Source organism: Zootermopsis nevadensis, unplaced genomic scaffold (assembly GCF_977971745.1).
Source record: "Zootermopsis nevadensis isolate Lab colony 2312 unplaced genomic scaffold, Znev_1.0 Znev_ptg000003l, whole genome shotgun sequence".
Lineage (NCBI taxonomy): Eukaryota > Metazoa > Arthropoda > Insecta > Blattodea > Termopsidae > Zootermopsis > Zootermopsis nevadensis.
Window position 1 is genome coordinate 13,690,197 of NW_028259135.1, and position 19,663 is coordinate 13,709,859.

The following is a 19,663-nucleotide window of genomic DNA, read 5'->3' on the forward strand; positions in this document are numbered from 1 at the left end:
AGGTGTTAGGCTCATTCTGTGCTATTACGTTTCTAAAAGGGAGTATTTTACGTACTCTGTTCAAGGAACAGGTCCCTGAATCCCACGGGTACTTTCAACTCGATAATACGGTACAACTCCACTAAAATGTCAGAACACAGATTCCTTATTGATGCGTCTGTGTCAGCAAACTCAGCTCGGTTGCCACAACCCAACTGAAAGACAATAAAATGCAGAAATAAATACCAGAAAAATTTTACAATCTTATATTTTAACCATAATTATGAATATTTTGTAAATCTTTATTACGTTGGATATTTGATGTACTCGCGAGAATGAATCAAATAATTGTGATTATAAATATTCTAATACTATTATAGTACTGGTGATTAAAATATAAAGTTATGAACGAATGCTACATATTGCTATAAAGGCAATATATTAATGTCAAAAAACTTACACCAGTTTTATGGGGAAAATGTATAAAGCAAATGCTGAAAAGTTCACAAAACACAATACATACATACATCTTTATTACATTCCATGGATCCATAAGTTAGTCAGATGACATAGACGTAGCTTGAACCATATTTGTATTTTAAATCATTTCTGTCAACTTGTGATTCTTTTCACATTATGTGAAATATTTTATTAACATTCACATAATAGGGCCTATATATATATATATATATATATATATATATATATATATATATAGGATACCGTATACTGTATAACAAACTTTCTCATTTACTCATCATAGGAAAACTGCGTGAAGCACGAATGTAATTACAATTAACACATGTAATTTTTGTTAGGAATATTTTTCCTTGCAAAGTATTGTTATCAATTTGTAACAAAAAAATATAAACAGCTACAATGTGACAGCTTTGCAAAAATGAAATCCGTACGTGCAATTAATGATCATCAAGACAACTGGAGACCGAGTGCATACGTACTCTTGTTATCATTAGTCCTCTCACCTGTCTAGCGATCTGTAAGTACAGCAATCTGTGTGTAAGGGAATAACCATGAGTTTCCTCGTCTTTGCTCGTCATGATGTCCCAGCATGTGGGGCTGGTCCCACACAGCTTTGGGGACACCAGTAGACTTATGCAGTGGTCAGACTGCATTTCGTTTGGCCGACCACTTAATAACATTGCCAGTCTTTGTCCGATGGTGAAATTGTATGGTTTTTCATGAGGTACCCTCTTGTCGAAGCTACGTTCAGGAACCTTCCTCAATTTCCCCAACGTTAACGGATAGTCCACTTCCCACAGCTCTTCTCTAACGATGTTATCCATGACTGTAACCGAGGGAATTATGTCACGAGACAGAATGTTATCACAACGTCAAATAACTGTATGGCTGTCGGTGATAAGCCGCGCTGAGTGTTGGCGTTCCATCAAGAGGGTGTTTGATTAGTTCGATGGCTTCTGTGTACCCATTTTAGCTGTTATTTAAAAATTATAAAATCAGAATTCTAAAATTGACTACGTTTCGGTAACTGGCTCTGTCTTCATGTTCGGTCAAGAGAGTAGAAATCTGTTCTATCCGTTGGATGAGGCTAAATAAACATCCACATTAGCATTAAACCGCACTAGAATCCTGAAATCTCCAATTTATCAGTTACGTGACAAAAATTGAGCCATGTAATTTCCATAATATTGGATATTTCCTCTTCCTTCTATGACCGAACATATTTTCGCCCTCCTCCATACAACAGTCCTAATACACCCTCAGATGGCTAAAAAATCCCACCCCCCATGATGGAACTCTAAGTTCATAACAGCCCACAGACGGTTCGTAACCTGAACAAGCCCCGAAAATGGAAAATCGTCTTGTACCGACACGGACTGGGCAAAATAAGACATTTATAAACAAATCTTGGTGCAGACATGTGGGAAAACGCTGTACCACAAAAAAGGGTGCCAGACATGCTCACTCACTTCTGTCATAATGATCAGTCTCAGACCGCACTCTAATGGGCACGTACTCCTTGTACACTCGCTCACACTTCTGCTCCAGGAGCGACACTGTGGATAAATCTTGTAACCTCGTCTTGCCTCCACGACTCTGAATCATATGTCTTCTCAAAACTGCAAGCTGACCTACAGAAAAAAATGTGTAATATGTGTGTATCCTGTATTTCTTACAAAGTGTAACGACACTTTCAAATACTTGGGACTACCTCTAGCCATAACGACTCCGAATATCATGTCCCCGACCACACTACGAGGCTGGAGCATGTAGTCCAGTAGCTTGTTCAGAGAATTCACAGCATGTCTCTTGTGAGAAGAATGGTCTTGGGACTCTTCTGCAGCAGTGCTGGACATTACGACCAGGGTCACAACAAGCAGCTTCCCTGCCGCGCCCATACCAACTGATGCTCCTGAGAAGCAGCACGTCCTATACTTCATATACACCATAGATTCAATACAAAATCCTTCCGTCGTGTCCTCGTTCCTTCGCCTCCGGTCTGCCTACTAAAGGAACTTGAACGGCTTACGGTGATAAAGCGAATTATGTATTCGCTGTTTGTTTGGTTGGTAAGAGTTCAAAACATAAAACGATCATTATGCGATACCACGGTAGTAAATAATAATACTCTAGTCAATGCTAATATAATATTAAAAATACTGTCATAATAAACTAGCAATTTCATTATTTCAATAAACTTTATTTTAAAACGTACTTTTGCTAGAATAAATCGAAGTTTAAATTAAGATCATTTCTCTATTAGCCTAGACAGGAGCTTGTCTACAGAGTTTGTTTGAATACGGTCCATATGTGTTCTCACCCGTGGAACAGTTAACACCATTCATCACATCTGTTCTTATATTTAACATTGATAGGAAGTAACAGTGTACAGGTTAATTAATAAGTACGCATTTTTGGTGGAGGTTTGCGTATTGGAATTAGGCTTATGTAGACTACACACTTAAATCGATCCTCTGACAACAGATATCACAATCAACAATGATAATACCAAATAATAATAATCTTTTTTATACTAAAATACGTGATTTGTCGTAGTCGCCAAACAATCATGGAAAAACTATAAATAACAGAGTTCAGCACAGCGAAGGTTCACTGCCTACCTGTATTTGCAGCCAATCGCAACTCCAGAACTGAATCAGGTAAGAAGACGAACTGAAGTGACGATCTAGACTGGAGCAGATACACCATCCCTCCTTCTTCGTGACGTCACGTAAACGTACGTTTAATAACACTGCATAAACCGCTGGTGACTCCAGGGAATGGAAAATATCACAAGAATAACAGTGGCGCATCAACATCGTTGATAAAACATCACGGAAGCGTCTTCAGTAGCCTTGATTGCAACACGTTGTCCAAAGTAATGATCCTGTATCCGTTCTACACGTACGTCAGTTCTTCCAATTTTTAACAGGTTAACGTAGCGACAACGCTTCCGAATTGTATTCAGAAAATATCCGGTTCTAATCTCGGCCCGGATATCGGTTGTCATGGGCGCTTCACCATTCGTCATTTTCCCATCTCATTATACGCCAAATCTCCTTTGCAGCCGAAAAGATGTATTTACATAACATATAATATACAATCGACCAGTCCTTTTGTTTGTTCGTCTGTCCGTCTGTATGCTGGAAGGTAAAGATACTGGTATAGCCTACTTTGTAACACCAGAACGTTCATATCATTTATGTATCGATTTCTCAACTGCTTAAGTTATAAAACAATGTTTAGTAAGACAGTGATTTAAAAACCGGCAATTAATTGGGAATATTGTAGAAGGAAGTGATGATTGTCTATTTTAAGGCATTATCCTATCTTTAATATGGAGGGACTTATGAACAGCACCAAGAATTTGAACAGGATATGGACCTCCGAATCGATATTCGAATCCAGAACCCCCCTCCTCCCAACTATTATGCAAAATGAGAAACCCTCAGTCGCGTAGTTTGGTGCAATAGAAGATACAGACTTAAATACATCCGAGCATTTGACAAAAGTAGACTACATATTTGCTTTCCATCTGAATTCTTTTAGTAACTTGTACATGAATAATAAAATTGCTCATTCATTTTAACAACCTTCTAGTAGATATATATATATATATATATATATATATATATATATATATATATATATATATACCCGTTGAATAAGAAGTGTTATTCCGTTGGTAATGACAATCACAAAATTACTTATTTCTTATCACAATTATGTATAACACCTCTTTGTACATAGTGATTGTAGTATTTCCAACTAGAACGAGAATTGGAAGAAACAGAGTTCGTAAATAAATTCCTACTATTCGGTAAGATCCCCCCCCCCCCCAATATTATATTGTATTTAACCTTGAATTAGTGACGGTGATTTTCACGTCTAGCGAGTCGAGGGGGTGATGTGAAAGGAAAAATTAGTAACATGATTTAACTTTCCATTCCAGCGTTTGCCGAAGCACAAAGCATGAGGCTTGACAATTACATTTAACAGAAATATTATATTTATAGTTCTAAGAATGCAGTTGAAAAAGAGTAATTAAATACCTACAGATATCAACATGATTTTTTGACGTAAATACGTCTATATTTTCGGGTCAGTGTCATTCGGCAATAAGTGAAAGGAATAAGTGTAACTTCATTGTTATGTTACCTTGGAAACGTCATCTGTTTATCAACAAATAAACAAACAATGGTTACCTACATAGTTACCTTACCTTACATTACATTCATCTACCACAGACCCATCTTAAGCGTAACTAATTCAAGTTAAATAAGCAAAGTCTTAATCAAACATTACTCAATTGTAAAGCGGATATAAAGGAAATATTTAGACTAAAGCCAATATATAAACTTCCTTTCCGTATAGACGTATTTACGTCAAATTTTCCGGAACCGTGGTTCCACTGTCAACTCTTTAACTCAGTACCGATCAACTTAAAATGGATGGTGTGCCACTGTTACAGTAAGGACGCATGCTTTGCTGTACCTAGCTTCAGCCTTAAGCCGTACCAGATCGTTGGCTCCCTAGGTAACTGGGTTTAAATAAAGAAATAAGAACGGAAATAAAGAAATGTTGCTTCACTTCCTACTCATCGTGTTTCCATGGCAACATTTAATGAAGCTCTCCAGTCAGGACCGCCTGCGGCTTACTTGAATGAAAGACTAGCTACGTGATCTCGTGTGTCCTTATCACCTCCGTCAGAGAGGATCAAGAGTACAAATTTAATGCAATGAGCCTACCTGAGTGAACAAACATCTCTCGGAGTAGGAATTGAGATTCTCATGAGACAGCAAGGGCCTCTGAAAAGTTGGTAAACTTCTACCAGGCTACACGGCTCTACATCCCAGACGACAGACATCTTTCAATATCTATCTGAGTATCTGAATTGAAATGAAGGTTCGAAGTCCTCCACAACTGTAATATTAGAAAACACTAAATTTGCCAATGTTTCAAAATAACAAAAACAAATTTTCTTGATTAACTGGTTGGTGAGTTTGCAACGAAAAGTTTAAAAACAGCATATATTAGCTTCGCCATTACTAAACTAAACTAAAATCTACCTACACATTCACATTTTGGTTAAAATCGATAAATATTTATCGGAGAAAAACATGTTTCGAGCAAAAGCTGTAAAGGATCCCGAAGCACAAATTATGTGTCCTGTATACTTTTTTCTTCAAGTCTTACGGCGTTCCAAATAAAGATGTGTAATGGAATTTTATACTGAGTCATTTCATAATTCGAGAAGAGCAGAACAGATTTTTATCAGTTCTATTGAGGTGCTTTCTCACTCTGTTTACGAAAGAACATAAGAAGTTATCATTTACGAATTGAAAACCTAGAAGTAACAACAGTGACAACGCACCATAAATTTTACGCCAAGCCTACGTTTCCTAATTTGTGTAATTTAAAGGAACATGGTGTACTTTTATACCCTTTGGTCCTCTAGCCATTTCCTCTGCACATAACGCACTGCCGCCAACTTGCGTACAAGTGATACTTCACTTAGCGAAACTGCACATCATAAGTAAAAGTGTTCAAGAAAATGTATGAATGAACTGCTCAAAATTCGAACACGACAGGGATTTAAATTTCTTTAGTTCTATATTTCTTCCAATCCATTTTTCAATAGCCGTTCTACGTAATATATTACCAACTGAAAGCATCGTTAATTAAACCAGGAATAAATAGTACGTTATAGCTATGATAAAATTAATTAAAATAATGAGATGTTATTATGAGAACCCGCAGTTGAATATGTAATTTTTAATCATATACTTAATAGCAGTCTTGTTCGCCCACGATAACTGCTCGGGGTTATACAATGTGGTGGCATTCCTTGTACCTTGTCATTACATTTCTGCTGGTATTTTATGTTCTTGAATTAAATTACCTACCTTAGCTACTAAGTCTCTCATTTCTCGTTGCTCCTACTAACGAACGTCAGCGACTACTTATTCAGTCCAATCAATCAATTTGCACTCACCACATTATTATTAGTATTTTAATATCATTGAGTATGAGATGGGTGTTAATGTAGCACTTATCATTACTTTAGGTGAACCCTTTGTATTATGTGAAATTTATATAATAGTATGAATTGTACTTTATAATATGTATTGTATTATCATTATGACTTTTTCCACATCCTATTGTTATCTGACTATCTTATGGATCCATGGAATGTAAGAAAATATGTATGTATGTACACACTGGAGAAGTGAGAAATGCATAAAAAGTTTTGGGTGAAAGCCTGGACAGAAATTACCACTTAGAATACTTAGGTATTGAAATTAAACCGATTTTAAGGAAATAGGGAGGGAGGGTGTGGACTGCTTTCACCTCAGGATACAGCCTGGTGGCATGTTCATGCAAACACAATAATACATCTTTGTTTCCCATTAACATTCTAGACTGGATCAGTTACAGCTTCTTCAGAACTCTGTTCCATGGAGTTAGTACCAAAATCAATCAGTGGTGCATATCACAAAGTATACATTTCAACAAACATACTCAAATTCTATAAGAAAATTTTACTTTTGAAGATGGTCTTTGAAAAAGTTTCTAGAATTTTAATTTTGGGGCCCATTTTAAATATGACTACTTATTGGCACATCATACATGCAGGTCCACAAGCAGGAGCTGGATTTAGTTACAGATACTCTTTATAGTTGATGTAGGAACATATGCTGTGACTGCTGTCAACAATGTACAGTAATCACGCCATGAGAAAGACGCAGTAAAGGTAGTAAAGTCATTCTGACATTCATATTCATATCAAAGACAGAGCAATGGAGTGGTCAAGGCCATGTAAGATATTGAAAAGATTGAGCAACTGTCTTTGGAAACAGTCATGACTTTCTTCCGAGTACAGATTAGCCTGATTCTCACAGCATTCAGATAGTTTGGAATCATTAGACAGAAACCACCTGAAACAGAACCTGGCAAATGTATATTTGAAGACACTCTTGTCAATATCCAAGTTCACTACCTAAAGACTATATCAATTAACCTTTCTCATCCAGAACTTCAGAACACTGACAATACTGCCACCCACACATGTTAAAACAAGAACTACAGAGAAGAGACAAAAGAGAAGAGAAGAACATCTGGACTAACTTCATTGATGCCATGACCAACATCAAGTGGACAACAGTAAATTATCTGCACAGACACATGTTGATGTGACTTTTGGTGCATGATTTCCATCACAAGATACGGTGAACCAATCAGTCTGTATGTTCCAGGAGACAACTGTATACATAGTCTATGTAAATGTGATTGTGAAACATATCTCCTTACCACATACAAGAAACAACCTACTCTGAGATATACAGCAAGGAAAATTGAACACGCACATTGTATGTATTTCAGTTAATATTATTCCTGTTATTTTATTACTATTACAAGCTTGTACATTGCAATGGTGATAATTCATTTTCAAGCAATGTTGTGTACACATGTACATATATATACAGTTTTCTTGAGTCTTATGGAAATTATCATGAATGATGGGCACATTGCATTATAATCCTTATTTGAAAAATGTGGATAGAATTACATTTTGTTAGTATATATTTTAAAAAGCTGACAAACATATCAGGCATGGTGGTCTTGGAATTTTGTTGAAACCAAAAAACAATTTTCAGAACACACTCACAAATCAGGAATACTGTGTTATAAAAGCATATATACAAATACAATAATACAATTTGGACACAGACTTAGGGCCGAAGTGCTATTATTGCTAAATTACAGGTTACATGAGATACAGGCACTAAAGCAGCAATCATATTTCAGCTGTAATCTTTTTAACTTACATTCCTTTACTCTGGCACCAACAAAATTATTTATAAACTTCAAGACATCAAATACTCAGATCTAGACCTACTGTTCTTAATACATTTTTTATGTGGTTTCCAATAATCTTAAATATTTTTTTAAAATTTAAATGTGATTTCCATTTAAAAATCTTCAGACTTGGCTCAATGTAAATATATGTAGCAGAAGTGCATTTAAGTGAATTTAACACACACCTTCTTATAAAAATAAAATATCAAGGTAATGGCATTAGAGAGTAAGACATTTTAGTACATAATACATTATACAGTTTCTGATTCTTGCATCCAACCAAAACAATTAATGGCACTGTCTTTTTAAAAGTGTAAGTTATCAATGCACTAATACTTCAAAAAGTAATCAGATTTTAGTAACAATTAAAATATTTAACCTGTGTGTTCATACGGCAATATTTTCTTCCAGTTCAGAATCCTCTTCTACTACATTTTCAACACCACTGATGTGGCTGATACCACTGACATTACTGACATCTTCATCATCTTCTTCATCACCATCCTCTCCTTCTTCTCCATCATCATCATCTTGGATATGTATATGTCTAACCTCTATGTCCACGTTCACCTCGAGTTGCATTCTTACATCAAGAACCATAAATCCCACTGTAATGAGAACTGGAAGGCGAAATCGGGAGTTCCATGCTAATTTTAGTAGAAAAACCAACCCCTTCTGAAATGCTCCACCCAGTCCCAGCACTGATGAAACGGGCGACAAGTGTCCTGCATTTTCAAAGTTCATTCTTGCCGCCTGTTGATTTTCACCTGAAGATTTGTTACATTTGACATTTCATTTTAATCAAAGTAGTATTTTCAACCTAAAGTCCTCTTGCAGTATTACAATGCAAATATTTTATATATTATACTTACCTTCTAGATTTATCTTAATGTATTACTCCATGATAAAAATTCATGTCACTCCCGTGATGTTACGTTGCCATAAGACTTTGTCATTCAGCGTGACATATTGTAATGATCAAGAATTTTCGATAACTATTTCTATCGACATGTACGAACTCTATGCGTAATATATCGCTATAAAACTAAATGACTGTATAAGAGTATCAGCTATTAATACCAACATCACAATAACTACGCATCTGGTTGATAATTGGTTCTAATCGCGGATAATTACAACTCCCGTAGGAACCACAAATAACATAACTTAAATAAGGGACAAGGGATGTTGCTAGCTGCTAAGAATTCGCTGGTCGGACCGATCAAGACTCAGATGCCCATTTGTTATAATGTTGGTATTAATCACAGATATCCAAAAGCATTTGCGAGTCAGGAAAGAGTATTCTGTCTCGGAATACAGTTCCATTGTGCGTTCTTTGCAATGGGCAATTTTAAAATATTTAATACGCTTTATCCTCCGAAATAAATTTGTCGAAAACAAAAGTCTTAAGTAGACCTTCAACGGTATCCAACCCACACCTTAACCTCCCTCATTTTACCCCAACTAATTCCGCACATGTCAACCCCCTTCTTTCAATCGTGCCACATAAGCCGTATCCGCCCCTACCGGCTACGACCTTTGCCGTAACACCGAAAAGGACTTCCATTGTTGTTGTTGGGCTCAACAACGCCCCTGCCATTTTCCTTCGTCCCAAAGACACCAACAAATTCCATATAGTTAAGTACCTTGCATTCTGTATACACATATTACAACCGTTGTGTGGATACTCAAAATAATTGGCTATCTTTCGGATGTGACTGCCTGTTGTTAATTTGACATTGTATTAAAAATAAAGTTGACAGTGGAACCACGGTTCCGGAGAATCTGACGTAAATACGTCTCTGTAATGTAATGAAATTTAATATAATAATTCTTATATAAGATAAGTACTTGTGATATTCTAAAACGTTTTTACCTGCACAAAATTATCTAGTCCACGCCACACTTCTTCTACAAGCGATTCACAGCTCAGCTCTTTCTGCAATAACGAAAGTGGATTGTTGACGGCAGTAATGTAACACAATGCCAAGTAAACAGATGACGTAACAATTAGTTTCTTTCGTCTAAGTGAGCATTTTTTATGAATTTAAAACTCATCATTTCTGCCTTCATGTCACTTAAACCGATTTACATCCTCTGGGACTGACAGGTTAACCAAATAAGCACCATTTAAACTCCAGGTAAAGTATGTACTAAACCCTCAACATATACAATACTTGACCTGACAAAGTAAATAAAACAATCAATAAAATCTTGGGCAAACAGCTGCGTCAACTGGTTACCGTAGCCGATTGTCCGAGAAGATTTTATTGGTTGTACTCACAGCGAAAGTCTCAAATCCTATAAATAAAACAAGCGCTAAACTTACTTCTCATCAGCATAATGCATTTAAGAGTTCCAAAGAATAAGGCAGTGCTAGTTTTAAAATCACTTGCACTGCTAATGATTTTGGAACCTGTTACCAACCTCACAACAAAATGGTTTATGCATCTCCAAATTTTTCCAAAAATAAAAATTTGTTTACTTTTCAAAGCCCTATCACCACACAAAATTTCAGCTCCAATGTCTATGGTATTAGCATTGCTCCCATCTTACAAATGCACATGGTAGTCATATGGTACTGCTCTTCAAAGGAAGTTAAAAGTGGAAGTTGTATAAAAATTGGCCAATTAGTGTCTCTAATATTCATGTCTGCAGTTCAATCAGGGAGAAGATGGATGGGCAGGCTAACTAATAGGGTTCCTTTGGAACTCTACAAATATAGTTTAAGGAACTGGTTAAAGCAGAATTAAGAAATACATTTAATTATTATAAAAATATTATTAATAAAAGATATTATCCCTTGTACTTACCTGCCAGAACGGATTATCAGTTGTAACATATAGTTATAATACTATGGTTCAGAAGAAATGAACATTTTGTTATGACCCATATGGATAATATTAAAATGGACCCTAAAGAAATAATATATGGGGATGTAAACTGGATTCACATGGCTGAGGATTCAATCCAGTGGTAGGCTGTTGTATACGTAATAATGAACCACTGCGTTCCACATCAGGTTGGGAATTCCTTGGCCAAATGAACAACTATTAGCTTCTCAAGAAGAACAATGCTTCATGGAGTTAGATTAGTTAGTGGAGAACTTTATGGCACAATGGACTCCCACTTAACTGGCACAAACACGACCAAGTTGTAGGCTGGTTATTCCAAAGTTATATTCTTCATTGGAAGAATTATATATAAATGAAAGGTAATAAAATTCAGTACAGTGTTATTTACTTAGCATGACAATAATTTATCAATTATAGATAACCAAACATTACTCTTTTTTTTGGCCCATTTTGCAAAACAAGAGTGCACAATATTAAAAATTTCAATACCATCAATCAAAAGTCCTGTGAAATGGTGTACACTGGTGGCAGTCTGAAACAGAACTAAATATGTAATGTTTATGAAGAATTATTGAATCATGTTTGAAATGTGAAGATTACAAAATATGGCAATTAAAGTCAGACTGCAGTTAAGAGGGTGCCAGCTGGGGAGAGTCCATTGTATTTGAACATGGTAATAAGCATATATCATTCATAGCTTTGTACCAGAATTGCTATATTTGAAGTAATATAAACCATCGCCAGCACAGATGTTGATGACTGATGCCAGATGTGGCAGCTACAATCAAATCAGAGAAGGGTGTCATAGCCTCGTACACGGGCTCCCAGCAGCATCTGAGCCTCTGCATCCTTCTTTAACTGGCGTAGGCGAATGCGCAAGGGCTCCACCAATGTACCAATCCATTCCTCCATTGCTGGTATTTGTAGCACATCTTCCAGATGAACTCTCATGTAACCCTCCAATGATGCAAATTCAAAAAGCAGGCTGCGAAATACGTAAAGTTTAAAAGTATAAAAATTAAAAAATGTTTTAGTCAATTCAATCCGTTTTTAGAAACAAGAATAGTAGAGGTCTGAATCACTATTCAATTCTATTATAACAGACAGCTGATTTAGAAGTCTATGTTACATGACAGCTTCATTAAGTCAAACCATTCAGGACTGAGAATTCATACTCTGTATAGTTTGCTATGTAGATTACAGTGTTTGAAACAGCAAATAAGATTCGGACCTTACAGGAATGATAGTACCCTAATTAAATAACATAGCACGCTGTATTACAGTACCCAAAACACAATTACATTTTCAGAGATTGAATATAATCTCAGTTTGGATTAAGAATATGAATGAACACAGCAGAATTTCTCAGTACATTCTTTATTAGGATGCTAATGTCTAAATCTGGTGGAACCAATTCTATACTTCTACACACTGCATACATATCTTGGGCACATTTTACCAATTAAAACAGTTTTTATTCCAACAAATTTACACTTTACACCTAATCTATAAGAAACTAAAATAATCAATTACTTATATGTGTTAAATGTGGAGAACCTATGTATCATGCTCATAAACTTTTTATATTTAGGAAATTATATATAAATAACATATCTTATTTCATGGTATTGTGCATACAAGCAAATACACCCAATTGTATAAATTCAGGAAACAGTAAAACTTACTCATTGAAAGCAGGAATCAGACTTTCAATCTGCATGGGATTGGTAAATCCATTTTGAATCTGCCAAGGGTTGAACCAAGTTTCAACTCTAAAATAAACAACAGTAGTTAAGTTCAGTGAACTGTTGAGCTTATAATTGAATCAATGATTTCCAAGACAACACAAGTCAGGAACCACAAATTTTCCAGGAGAGAGACGGGGGGAAAAACTCTGAGTGATTTGTTATTGCGATAAGAACATCTGATTATATTACTATGAAAGAGAAAGAGCATGGAGTTCCAGTCTTGTTTCACTAAACTTTTAGTATTTTTAATCTTTCACAATAATTTTCTTTTTCATTGCAACTTATGTTGTTTCTGCACTAATATACTGGATATGCTATTATTGTTATTTATTACTTATCTATGCCATTGTTTTTTGAGAAAAATTATTTTTTGTATTTTAGTTACACATAAACCTGCATAATTTTAAACTGAAGAAAATGCAATACTCACTGATCACTCTCAACGATGCTACGGTACTTTAGGCGCAGATTGGAAAACCACTCAACGCCAACACGTACTTTCCAGCCAGGAAAACTGAGCTGTTGGGGAACAGGCTGTGGCCTATAATAATAACATAAAATAAAGGAATAAGACCTCTAATTTGTATCTAGAAATTTAAATTGAAAGTAAATTCAGAATAAATGAAGTTTTGAATAACAATCATTTACTTAAAGAAATAAGATGCGAAATTATCCTACATTAGTCACAAAATTAAAAGACAATTGTACATAGTCCTGTTATGTATAACAGAAATAAAGTTTAGGTAATACTTTATGAAATTTATTTATATGACAACCATGACAACAGTTTGGTTGTTTCCTCACAGCATACTTCTCCTTGTAGTAAATATACTAAATTCATAATGCACTGATTTCAGAAATTTGTTTACAAAAGATAAATCCACTTATGCACATTGTTATTCCAAATATGTACCAACAGTTTAGGTATTATGTCAGTACTATTTGTAGTAAACGTACCTGACCAACAATGAAGATGAAGAAAGGAAGAGCAGAATCTAGAATTTTCTAACACCTCTAGCTGAATGTACATGACACAAAAAATTAATACTGAAATTCTGTTCATGAGAAACTAGTAATAGATAATAGAGTTTATTACATATAGCAGTATGCAAAGACCACATACAGAGAATGTGTATACACAGGTGACCGAATATGACATTAGTTTATAAACCTACAAGGTGAAGAATAACAGCAGGTCTAATGGGAAATGGAAACAGGATTTTGAAGGCAGTGCAGGCAATAACTTACCTAACCTATTAACATAAGGAGAAGTACTAAATTCTGTGAAATGTGTTATACACAAAACACCAATGGTACTGGACTGAAAGCAATACAAACAAAGAAATGTAACTAATCATCATACCACATGGCCTGTTAACAGTTTTTAAGCCATGTCTTCAGGGTCTTCCTAGACTTCTTTTCTCCTTAGGTATGAATATACTAAAATATCAATTAACAACTTCATTTCTACCCACATCCCTGTAATAATTACACTCCCAGTTTTGGGTCTATTTTTAATACGTAAATAGCAGAGCCTTACCTGGGATAGGGATTCAGGACAAGTGGTGTGTCCATATAGCCCAAATCTTTTGCTACTGAAATGTGCAAATCTCCACTGTAAGCTCCAGCCAACCACACCTTCAGACAAAGTGCTAAGCTGGGAATGGCAACTGGCAGAAGCTCACATAGTGTTGCATAATGGTCATACCTATGAACATACAAAAGGAACAGTTCCTTTTCTGAAGTAAAATGTATGTATCTTTTCAAAACTTCATATCACCACTTAAATTCACTTTACATACTTGTTTATAAAACAGACCATGACTTGCATACCATCAGTTCTCACAACACACTCAGAAAATGAAAAAAGACTTCTGACTCCCCACATTTCAGAGCCCATGGTATTTACATCTTATTCCCTGGTGTAATGTTGTATACATCAACAAATAGGCAAAATGAGGAATTGCCCATTCTATACTCGAGTCCAAAAATTATACAGTTTTAAATATTTTTAATTTGTGTTTTTGCCCCTCAGAGCGAGACAATGTTTCATAACTATAAAAAAAGGTCAAATACTGGCTTCATGGTGTATGAAGATATTGCATTTTGATAAAAGAAGAGTATTCTTACCATATGCAATATGTCAGTTGTTCCTTTATCATGTTGGTGTCATTAACATCTCTTTAGCCATTTGCCTATTTGTGACAAGGTATCTCATATGTCACTTCCATCTACATATGTTTTATATGAGTTACCTTATGAAGGTACAACACATTTCATTTACAGATTTCTGTTAAGCTATGAGGCCAAGCTGTAAAATGTGACATATCAAGATCTTCATAAACAAATTAAGCTTGTTGTATTACTTGCATTGGTCTGTGCTGATTTCAAATCTCAGTATGAAAAATGTGAAACAGACTTCTACGATTTTAGTGATAATGGCGTAAATACTGAAAATTGAACATTCATCTGGTGAACATCCTAAGTGTTAAAAATCCTGTTTACTGAACATACTTGGACCCAAGACATGTTGCTTTAAATCATTACTGAATCACACAATCCCCACTTAATGGTACCTGCACTTTGTCGTGGTGGTGGGGCTTGAGTACCTCAGTGATCCCAAGAGTTATGCTGGCAGTAGCACAGCTACTGGTACGGCCTCCCTAGCCAGATTGGTCGTGGGGGAGAGGTCAGACTAAGACAGGTACCCTGGTCCTCCAGGTTGGGGGTTGGTCGCAAGGCTAACAACCTTGCACCGTAAAAAGGAAGATGTTTCAAAACCTCAGTCAAAACCTCGGACAGACGGACCTAACAGAGGACCGAATGGAAGAGGAGAATTAAGGAGGCCATGGACCGAATACAGACCAGAGAGCCTTAGAAGAATCAAACACTATCTAAGTGCCTGACCATCAGATACTACTACATTTGCTCTGACCACCATGGCAGAGTAATAAGCACTCTGCTTCATATTCAGTAGGTCATAGGTTCAAATCTCAGCCTAGAGTCTGGGTACACTAACTAAGATTTTTCATGGTTTTCCTGGGTCCCTAAAGGCAAAGGCAAATGCCAGGATAGTATCTTAAATTATGATATAATCACTTCTTTCAGTATCCTTTCCAATTCATTATTCATTACAACATACACAACAGCAGAGAAAGGCAAGAATATAAGTATTGTTGGTCTACAGAAAATTACCGAGACCACCCAGTGAGTGCAACACCCCTGAAGTGCTGGAACTTGCTCACTTCACGGCTGAGGACACGAAGCCAGTGTTCATGATTGCTTAGATGGTGCTGAATCACTGGCAACAGCTGACAACTGCCAGTTGCGCCTTTGAATGCTGTTGCCACCCATACACTGTCAAACACTGAAGAATATTTATCCCATAATTCTGCAATAACACACCAAACACAAATGATTACTATATAATGGGACGAACAGGTGAATTACCACACATTCACAAACAACAATTTGTCTGTCATTATTATTTTAGGGAACTAATTAAACTAGAATTCTGACTGTGCTCATACAGAGTTAAATATTATAGACACAAAGAATAACAATAACCTGGTGTTAATTGGAAGCACTCAGCAGGTGTATAATGCCAGACCATGAGTTCCACATAGCGACCCAAGTTGAACTCTGAAACACATCCCCTCAAACATATCATAATTATCAAGCTAAACCAAAAAATTTGCATTATACAAAATATGAGTTATAAATCCTCTACTGCAATGTACAAGTCTCTTTATTGGTATTCTAAACCTATAAAATGTATCTTAGGGTCAAAATGTCATCACAAAATTAAATCAAGCTCAGGATATGCAGTCATGGATTTAAGTTCCAAATAATATAATCTACAATCACAGTAACTTATAAAACTTCAACACACATGCAATGACAAATTACTGACAACCCCAAAACACTGATACTTTATTTACCGGGCCCTGTAACGAATGCCATAATTATTTGGTGTTAATAATATGAAACTGGGAAGATTACATTGATGGAATAAATGGACAGGAAACATGAAAGACTGAAGAAACCCTATGTTAATGGTTCTAGCTATCATATCAAAGACATATGAAGTACAGTTTCCTTAAGATTATATTTCTTCCTTCAATTTCTCTTTGTCTCTTGGCAACAGAAAGGTCAAATATATCATTTATTGACAGGTTTTGAGAGCAATTTTCTTTCTACATATTCAGTGAGTGACATGAAAGAAAAGAAATTTGGCCTGCAATCTCAACATTTTAATCCAACAGTCTGCCACATCCCACACACTGAATTCATAAGTTACCTTAAAAACATTAGACAAAATAATGCCATTCCACTTACAGTCTCAAATATGGAAAGGAAGAATCAAGTCTTCAAAGTGTGAGACAGTCTGGGTTATGACGATATACCAACCAAGCAAAATAGATGTGTCAACAGCACGCAGCATGTCATCCCACATGATCACACGCAGAGAGGGAAAAGCCTCACGTACATACTGAGCAACTGCAACCACGTGTTCCAGGAAAAGTTGTGCACGCCCACACTTGCTATTTTCAATGCGTCGAGAACAGGCTGGGCAGAGTCCCATGTGCCAAACCTGATGGAAAAGCCAAAATAAAATAACACTTTACAGAATTCCACATATAGATGATATTTTCATAATAAAAGAGCATTACATAACAAGATTTCACAAAAACCTGGATACTTGACAGTAATGTTTATATACCTCATCAGCTCCAATATGCAAATACTGAATGTCTGGATGGAACTCAACAACTTGCTTTATTAGTGATGTGGCAACTGACAGAGCTTCTGGATGTGAGGGACACATGGAACTGGGGTATGCCTCTACCTCACGCAATGCACGCCACTTGTCATGCTTCAGAACAAACTGCAACAGGATATATAAAACAATAATTTTGCCTGCTGTCTTGTGTGATTCTGAAACATGGTCTCTTACCTTGAATGAAGAACGAAATAAGTGGCCTACGTGGCTTTAAAGTCCAGCACCTTCAAATGTTTAGAAATAGTAATGCAGCCTTCAAAACCAAGAAGAAAATATGTTAAGTATTTCATATCAGTATCTAACAGTGGTGTGATGCTTTGCTCCAAGTTCAGTCTCAAAAACATCATATGTGCTTTGCCATTTCATACAGGGCTCTCAATTTTAAAGCATAAAATATGGAGTTACTGCAACTTAATTCTGTTCTGCTACTTTCTAAAAATAAAAATTGCAGTCACTAACATACACAGCAAATATTACCTCAAGATGTCCTATGGTCTGTACAAGTGGAACTACTGCCAGACCTGCATCCCCTGCAAGTTTCAGTAATTCACGAGCCTCTTCAGCTGTATATGCTCCAGCTGGACATGGCCCATTAGAACCGATTAATGTAAGATCTCGAACATAAGGAAAAGTATCCTCCCATTCAATCAGTAAACCTGTAGCTCCCCATTCACGAAGTAATGGAAATAGCTGTAATATTCACAACTGTTTTAGACAATGGCCAAAACTGAATTAAGAAGTGTATTCTTACCTGTGTAGTGTATTCTCACCTGAGCCAAGTACGTTATCTTGGGTGGTGCACCCTTCAAATCTAAGTGAATAAGCCTGAAATGAAATTACACTTCCTTAATTTCTAAGTTAATAAAACTCATATGCTACCAAACACCTCAAGAATTTGGATATTGTACCTATGAGAGACGGAAGTTAATGTTTCCATTGTATTTTTTACTTTGGTCCATATTTACAATAATTATTTCGTGACATCTACATCTTTCGGTATCATGATTTTCGGCACTTTTATAATTACATTCTAATTATCACAAAACACAAACTCAAAACAATTATAATGTATATCGTTATCAATAAAACGCTGACACTCTTGTCACCAGATTCTACAAATGTTATCTGCCTATTCCTATCAAAGTTATCCCGTCCTGAATTTATATAAAACAGAATTAACGGAATTCAGCAAGCTCTGCTATAACTTCTATTTCTTACACAAAACTATGTATTTTGATTACTGTACGTAATATGTCAACGCAAACACTTGTTATTAAAAAAAAATTAACAATGTAAATAAACATATTTGAATGATGGCAACCATGCAGACGGGTATGCAGGCCAAACCCAGTGACGTAATTGCGCCTGGGCGCTAAATACAAAGGTTTGGGTTAAACAAACTATCAATATCTTCTGCTTGTTTATTTATTGTTTTCACAGTAATGCGGCCATTAGTTTCGAATGATTCGCATATAATTCGAAAATATGTGGAAGGAAGCGGTCATGGCCTAATTTATTGTATTATTCCAGACTTTGCACGGAGGAAAACCAGGGAAACTTGTCTACAAACCCAGCCTTCTGGCCAATTTGACCTCGGAATCCGAATTAGAGGTGCTGTTCATTCGACCATGACATTCAATGGAGTTTGTAAATACAAGCTATGTACTGGAGGCTCTGCCTTTGAAGGGAAAATTTAAAAAAAACACTCTCTGCGCCAATAACACATTCTAAATACCAAACACGTAAACAATAACAATTCTGGATGACATAATCAGAATTATTGGATGTCAGACTCATCCCTTAAATGTACTCATGAACGCAGCATCTCAGAAAAACTGGGATGACATAGAACATATTCTCATTATCGCCTACAGATCCCAGTGGTATATACACCATCTGCTTTAACAATCAATAACTATGCATTCTGCCAAATTATGTTTATGGGTGTATGATTCTCA

The 19,663-nt window shown here is 36.0% G+C and overlaps 3 protein-coding genes across 5 annotated transcripts in view; all 3 read right to left on the minus strand.

The window, feature by feature from the left end:
- The window catches only part of LOC110837606 (uncharacterized), a 94,577-nt gene extending 88,620 nt beyond the window's left edge, over positions 1-5,957 (minus strand). For both annotated transcript variants that reach the window (XR_015533578.1, XM_022079910.2), the window contains exons 1-6: positions 5,208-5,957; positions 3,081-3,602; positions 2,171-2,371; positions 1,929-2,090; positions 963-1,285; positions 56-194 (exon numbers count right to left, since the gene is read on the minus strand). Coding sequence is in view for 1 of the 2 variants with exons in the window: in XM_022079910.2 (XP_021935602.1) it covers positions 56-194; positions 963-1,285; positions 1,929-2,090; positions 2,171-2,371; positions 3,081-3,168 (913 nt within the window). In the remaining variant the exon portion in view is untranslated. The remainder of the gene's footprint in view (positions 1-55; positions 195-962; positions 1,286-1,928; positions 2,091-2,170; positions 2,372-3,080; positions 3,603-5,207) is intronic.
- A 1,870-nt stretch (positions 5,958-7,827) lies between these two features.
- Positions 7,828-9,531, minus strand: LOC147874994 (uncharacterized). The gene is made up of 2 exons (XM_087342579.1): positions 9,192-9,531; positions 7,828-9,086 (listed from the first exon to the last, which is right to left on the minus strand). Exon 2 carries the CDS (start codon positions 9,061-9,063, stop codon positions 8,707-8,709), a length of 357 nt encoding a protein of 118 aa, XP_087198705.1. The 5' UTR covers positions 9,064-9,086; positions 9,192-9,531; the 3' UTR covers positions 7,828-8,706.
- A 2,337-nt stretch (positions 9,532-11,868) lies between these two features.
- On the minus strand, positions 11,869-18,986 carry LOC110837605 (hexosaminidase D). Of its 2 annotated transcripts, XM_022079907.2 has the most exons (11): positions 18,614-18,986; positions 18,476-18,530; positions 18,183-18,395; positions 17,646-17,810; positions 17,333-17,516; positions 16,490-16,564; positions 16,118-16,313; positions 14,463-14,630; positions 13,353-13,463; positions 12,860-12,946; positions 11,869-12,159 (listed from the first exon to the last, which is right to left on the minus strand). In XM_022079907.2, the coding sequence occupies exons 1-11, from the start codon at positions 18,640-18,642 to the stop codon at positions 11,964-11,966; spliced, it is 1,479 nt and encodes a 492-aa protein (XP_021935599.1). In that variant the 5' UTR covers positions 18,643-18,986; the 3' UTR covers positions 11,869-11,963. The 2 variants fall into 2 exon arrangements, with proteins under 2 accessions (XP_021935599.1, XP_021935600.1); XM_022079908.2 differs by lacking the exon at positions 18,183-18,395.
- Positions 18,987-19,663: the final 677 nt, after the last annotated feature.